Source organism: Rhinichthys klamathensis, unplaced genomic scaffold (genome assembly GCF_029890125.1).
Source record: "Rhinichthys klamathensis goyatoka isolate OS25496 unplaced genomic scaffold, OSU_Roscu_1.1 h1tg000007l_1, whole genome shotgun sequence".
Lineage (NCBI taxonomy): Eukaryota > Metazoa > Chordata > Actinopteri > Cypriniformes > Leuciscidae > Rhinichthys > Rhinichthys klamathensis.
Window position 1 is genome coordinate 1,523,738 of NW_026606560.1, and position 6,875 is coordinate 1,530,612.

At 36.0% G+C, this 6,875-nt stretch overlaps 2 protein-coding genes across 2 annotated transcripts in view; both read right to left on the reverse strand.

The window, feature by feature from the left end:
- akr1a1b (aldo-keto reductase family 1, member A1b (aldehyde reductase)) overlaps positions 1-6,875 on the reverse strand; it is a 94,893-nt gene that overhangs the window by 26,397 nt on the left and 61,621 nt on the right. The window lies entirely within an intron of this gene.
- mpl (MPL proto-oncogene, thrombopoietin receptor) lies at positions 36-6,693 on the reverse strand. Its single transcript, XM_056259392.1, has 12 exons — positions 6,352-6,693; positions 4,438-4,558; positions 4,002-4,171; positions 3,763-3,902; positions 3,520-3,661; positions 2,621-2,732; positions 2,364-2,527; positions 1,433-1,575; positions 1,133-1,292; positions 948-1,029; positions 731-818; positions 36-528 (listed from the first exon to the last, which is right to left on the reverse strand). The coding sequence occupies exons 1-12, from the start codon at positions 6,431-6,433 to the stop codon at positions 85-87; spliced, it is 1,848 nt and encodes a 615-aa protein (XP_056115367.1). The 5' UTR covers positions 6,434-6,693; the 3' UTR covers positions 36-84.

Consider the following 6,875-nt stretch of genomic DNA (forward strand, 5'->3'; position numbering starts at 1 on the left):
CCTCTTCTCTCAATCCACAGAAGTTGAGGTCCAAAACTCTTATATATACATTTTCGTGAGTTTCATTTATCAAAGATTAAACCCTCACTCTACACTTGCCGTGATCTCCATATTGGTGTACTGGCGACTGACTGAGTGATACTCTTCAAGGTCAGACTGTTCTGCCAGAAGGAGATAGGAATGGTTGAGGATATTTGTGGAGCATTCTGGGAAGGTGGTAGAACAGGTACTTGGGCAGGAGTGTAGTTTTTCATTAGTCACATGAGATAAAGCAACATCCCTGTACACATAGTCATTCCCTGTAAAGCATGGAATTTTATCGTTGTTCAAAATCACATAATCTTGAGCCATCTCCAAATCCTCTCTGCAATTCTCCCCATTTTTTTCACCAGATAGGAAGCCACGCTCAGATGGTGAAAGACAGGTAGACTTCCTACAGGGTTTGACTGTAGCTTCCCTCTCGGGTAGAATCTCCACCACTGATGTAGCAGTGTCATCATCACATTGCTTAATGTTGAAGGTTGGCTCCTGAATTGAAGACAGTAATAATATGAGAAGATCTATTTATTTAAAATCTGTTAAAAAGTTTTCACTTGCAATTCTTCAAATAGCCACAGAAAAAAAGTTTTATATAAAAAAAATGCTGATGATAAATAATGATACATTTAAAAAGTAGTCAATTAAAAATGTTCTCAAAGTAAAAATTATTATCAAAGCTGAAAACAATTACCCAATGTGATCCACTGATATCATCCAGGAAGCTTTCCAGCACCTTGTTAAGGTTTGGGACTGATGGCCACAAGGACTTCTTGACCTTACTAAAGCAGAGAATTAACCATATATTTTATATTTCTTCATATTCGCATTCTTAAGATATTTTTTTTTGTCATAGCTCATAGGTTGCATAAAAGTAGTGTTCTAAAATAATCAACAGAGAATTAGATTACCGGAAGTATCTGGAGAAGAAAGAGATCATTGCAGAAGCAATGATGAGCAGAGCCACTGGTATACAAACAATAAAGATCCACTCTGTGATAATAAAAGAAACGGTTTAATGAGTTTTAGAGAAACGGGTTTAATGAGTTTTAGAGTTGTAATGTATTTTGTTCATGACTGAGTCAGATATTTCTACCTTTGTCTAAAGGTAAGAGGACAGTGAGAGGTTTTGACCAGTCACTCCAGTCTCCGCTGTACACAGATCCATTGGGTTGGGCTCGGACCTGGATGGTGTATTGGCTCCCTCGGTGCACATCCAGACAAGTGCTGGTCTTTGAACTGAGTGCTGTAAAATCCTACCACAGAATTTAGTTTCAACATGTGTTATGCAGCCATTTAACACACCTAATTCGAAGCAGAAAGAAGACATTGAATAATTGCCATATATGTGTTCTATCCACTTTAAATATATGAAATTCACATGATTTAAACTCACCTTCCACTCACTGTCTCCTTTACGCTGATAGCGGATCTGGTACTTAAGATACTGGGAGATCTTCAAAAAGGGTGGATCCCATGTCAAACAAAGCCTTCTTTCCTCAGGCTTTGCTTTCAGACCACCCGGAGGCCTCGTCTTGACTGTCAAAAACAGCAAAGAAACGGACCAATGGGCCTTTGACTGCCATTGGCATTATGAAATAATGATGTCATTAGTAATTCAAGAAGAATTAGTAACTAAAATGAGCATTTTGAGTGCATTTTAGTAATATTACCCATACAAAGAGTAGTGTGGTACAATGCTGGTCCTGCATGTATTAGATGCCAAGGAACTCTGATATAGGGGAGACCAAGAGATGATTGCAACACTTTTTGCTTTAGTTTCTGCAACTCTGTGGTTTTCATGTGGAGTCGTGTCTGACACTACTGATATCATTTTCCCAGTTAACTTTACTTTGAGAAATACAACTTATCGCTAAACTAAAATCATGTCAAATACAAAGAGTGCTATTGTTACAAATGACCTCACTATCTGAGTTGTAACAGTACACAGGGGCACCTTAGGGCGATCACCTTCTCCGCCCACCGAGAAGGTGATATCGAACGGACAGACCGAGGGGGGGTCCTGCTTCCTCAAACTCGCACTGGGCCCCGCCCCATTCATGAAAGTACATGAAACCATGAACATCAGTATACATTTTGTACATGTATGGTTCTTTTTTTAAATAAACCACTATCCCCATTTAAAACAGCAATCAAAATGAAAAATTTGGGAACAAATACATAAAGGACTCCCCCATCAGCATGTATTCACATGGTAATAATGAATGGTTGACATATTCAATACTTCACATGTGTTTTAAAAATCGAGAGTATTTGGACAACATGTGGTGGCTAACATGACTTTCAGCCATTTCTTTCACACTTACTGCTGCTGTTCATTCTGAAAGTCTCTTCATAAAAAGTCCGACCATATGGTTCCAGTCCAGCACTGAGGTAAAACTGATAGACACTGGATTCCTGGCCATTCAGGACACACTGGTGGACGGTGTTGTTGTCTTTGGAACACAACTTCCAAATGTCCCATGAACTTCTGAAACACAAGACAAGAAGGACTACAGTTAATGAATCAAACTAACTGCTTTCCTTTGATTTCTGTAAGAGAGGACATTAAAAAACATAACACCTGTTCATTTGCCTGTAGTGGAAGCTGTATCTGCCGTCATCATATAATTCTCCTCTCCATTTGCATAATGCTTGACTCAGATCAGGAGTGTGGCACCTCAATTCTATGTCACCTGAAAATGAGCCAGATACTGAAAGGTGATTGGACATTTACTGTTATTTTACCTGTACCTAATTATTAAAGGGATAGTTCACCTGAAAATGAACTTTCTGTCATAATTTACTTGCTCTCATGTTCCAAACCTGTATGACCGTCTTTCTTCAGTAACACAAACAGAATGACAGCCACCATTCACTTTTCTTATATTGGAAAAAAATGCAATGAAAGTGAAATCCCAAACAGTCTGGCTGTCTTCCTTCAAAGAAACAAAGTCATACAGGTTTTTAAAAAGATGCGAGTGTGTAAATGATGAAATAATGTTCATTTTGGTGTGAGCTATACCTTTAAGATTTGAATTAAGAAAAGGAATTAATGCTTGTATAAAGCTAAAGAGAATCTTTATTATTGATTTAATTGCCGACAGTGTCAACAAAAAGTATGGATACTTAAGTTATGCTTAAAAATGTAATGTCATTGCATTATAAAACATATCAAAACATTAATTTTCAGGTAAAACCAAAGTGATTCTCTTGGACCTAGAGACTTTTAATGTTGGCAATTAGCCTATGACCTTGTTTTATTAATCCTAATATGTAGCCCAATATAAAAAGCTCTGATTAGTAAAGTAGCCTATTAATTTATTTAGTTTTTTAATGTTCTGATTTTGCGTAGGGTACAGCACTTTGGCCAATCAGGGTTGTTTTAAATGTGCTTTTTTTTTTAAGAAAAGAAAATTTAATTAAATTAAACGAGGTGCTGGCTACAGTTCATAAAATACACATGCTCTTTTCAGCTCTCACCTGCTGTTTGTGGCACCATTGCTGTTACAGGACTTGACCAATCACTCCAAAACATGTTTGAAGCCCTAGGCTTCGCTCTCACTTGCACTGTGCAGTTTTCTCCTGCGATCAGAGAGACTAACTTATGGGGATGTTTTGGAACCTGTGAGGAGTGAATGTAGATTGCATTTACTCGGCTAAATGAACTGCTTATAGCTACTGCTGATACAGTAATATTTCAAAAAGGGTGTGTGTCAAACTCACCTGTCTAACTGTACTTGACGTGTGTTTGGAGCTGTAACGAATTTCATACTGTGACCTCAGTGGTTTTTTCCATTTAACTAACAATTGGCCCACCTCGCCAGTTAGATGAAGGGATATATTTGATGGAGGATACAGTAGATCTTGGAGGAAGACATAAGCAGATATATTTATTTGATTTCATAAACTATACAAGAATGAAAACTGCAGAGTACATTCATAAGAGCTTCTGTAGCACTTACGCTGATTCTCCACATTGACAGTGCGATTGTAGACGGTTGTGTTGGTGTCTCTGTCTATCACTATGAGTTGTGTGTCGATAAACAAAAAGACACCACTCGATGGGAATGTGCAAACATACAGGTCCTTCTCCTCATAAATTTGTTGTTTCACATCACATCTTTTTTCTTTTCTGTTTGACACAAACATGTTTGCTTGAAGCTGGTCTGTAACCACCATAGAAATTAAAGTGGGATGCCCTCCCCCCCCCCATCCCATTTTACAGATGATCTATGTAGGTTTTTCAATGACCGATTTATAATTAGAAATAGCCTAATAATATATAATAATATATGTAGCCTAATGAAATATGTTATGAATATAAGATATAATTATATGCAATGTTATATATTTGAGTTTAAGTTGAATATAGAAGATGAAAGTACTTAGAACTCTTACTGATTAATTATGTAGAGAAAATAATAGGACTTTCCAACAGGTGCTTCCCAAAAACAAGTGAAGTCATCTCGATCCCTGGTGAAACATTTTGGGTTCTTATCCATGGCCAAGATAGCAAACTCTAAAAAGAAGAAAACCGTTGTCAAATGCATAGTTTCAATGCATGTAGCATTTTACACATTGCTCTATAAATACAACCTCAACATTCATGTCTTGAATTACGGATATAATGGACAGGGGCCAACGGGCAAATTTGGCCAGGATGCCAGGGTTAAACCCCTACTCTTTTTTTCCGAAGGACATCCTGGGATTTTTAATGACCACAGAGAGTCAGGACCTCGGTTTAACGTCTCATCCGAAGGACGGTGCTCTTTGACAGTATAGTGTCCCCATCACTATACTGTTAGGACCCACACAGACCACAGGGTGAGCGCCCTCTGCTGGCCTCACTAACACATCTTCCAGCAGCAACCTGGTTTTCCCAGGAGGTCTCCCATCCAGGTACTATGGTATTTCATGCCATATTTAACATAAAGGGTCCATACAGCATTATTTTCAGCTTTATATTTTGTATAAAGTACAGTCATCTGTAAATATTGTTTATTTTCCCAGGGTTTTTATTTTTTCATTGATCTTCTTGAAGTGATAACATACAGAGCCCCTAAAATAAAATAATAAAATAAATATACAGACTTTTGCATGTACACGAGAAACTTTTTCATGCCCTCGAGATACTGTTAGAATTTATTGCATGCTTATGCATTACAATTTCTAGCTTTATATTATATTATTCCTTAGTGCTTCGCTGCCATCTATGAAGAAAACAAGAAAATGGATGCACATGAATTGACAGAGATCTATTTGCTCGAAATTTGGCTTTCCTAAGGGTAGTAGGCTACCAAAATATCAAGTAAAATATCAAGTCCTAATGTCCAATTTAATGCATCCTCTGTGGTCGGAGAAACCATGACATGAAATAGGCTGATGGCTCAATATGGCTGTGTGCATTGTACTATTTGCCAAGTTCATAAAAAAAGCCAGTATGTCATATTTCAAAGCATTAGGTTTGCTTTAATGCATACTCAGTGGCGGCCAAGAAACCAAACAGCAAAATGGGCTGATGGCGCAATAGGCTCAGAGCGCATTGTATGATAAGTTTAATGGTTTCTCGTGCCCACACGAAAGTGTTACATGCAGGCTCTGTAATAGCTAAGAATATTGTGAGAAAAAAAACAAAACGCTTATAACCTGCATTTTTGCATAATTAAAAATTGCACCTTGAACTCATTCAGTCGTGTTTGACAATCACTAAAGAATCACTAAACAGCCATGAAAACACATGTGTTTTCAAAAAAATAAAATTATTGTATGATAAATTTATTTTCATTAAATTCTTAATTTTCTTTTACTCTGCTTTATTTATTTCCATACTTTTCCACCTGGAAATTACTCCAATTCCATACTGTTCCAAACTGCGTAAGAACCCCGACATTAGTTAACATAAACTAATAATGAACTGCACTTCAACAGCATTTATTAATCTTTGTTAAAGTTCATTTCAACATTTAATACATTATTAAAATCAAATGTTGTATTTGTTAACATTAGTTAATGCACTGTGAACTAACATAAACAGCTGTATTTTATTAACCAACTTTAACAAAGATTAATATATATATATATATATATATATATATATATATATATATATATATATATATATATATATATTTATATATATTATATATTTATAATAATATATATAATGTATTAACTAACATGAACAAACTACGAGCAAGACATTTTTTTAATAAAATATTTAAGTGAAAAATACAATATATAAGTGAGAAATACAATATACAAGGAAAGAAATCACCTAAAATAAAATCTGACCAACTCACTCTTTTGTCTTACCTTGCTTTGATAGGTGAGACTCTAAATGCACCTGTTTGATCAGACAGGAAAGGAGAATCCACCATGTGAGCACCAGATCCATTATGTACACAGGGGGTCCATACACAACACTTTTTAAAAGGGTCTAGATATGTTTGTGTTTAGTACTTAATGTTTAAAGGAGAGGGCGGGGAGGTTGGTAGGTGGTCATCTGACAGGGCCCAATGCAATAGGAAGTGGTTGGACTGAGGATTGAGGCAGGCACCCGGACTGACAAAGTGCCTCCTTCACACGTAGATATATACTCAAGCGCTGGAACAACACTTTCAAGATAACTCTATGCTATCTTAATGTTTTTATATTAAGTTTATTATATTAACATAAATGACTAATGATTTTTCCTTCTTTATTTTAAATTTAAAAATATCCTATTAATTTATATATTATTATTGTAAATTATTATATTATTATAAAATGTGTAGAAGGATACAGACTAGTTGAAGAGGTCACACTTTATATTTTACACCCTAGACATAAGATAACAG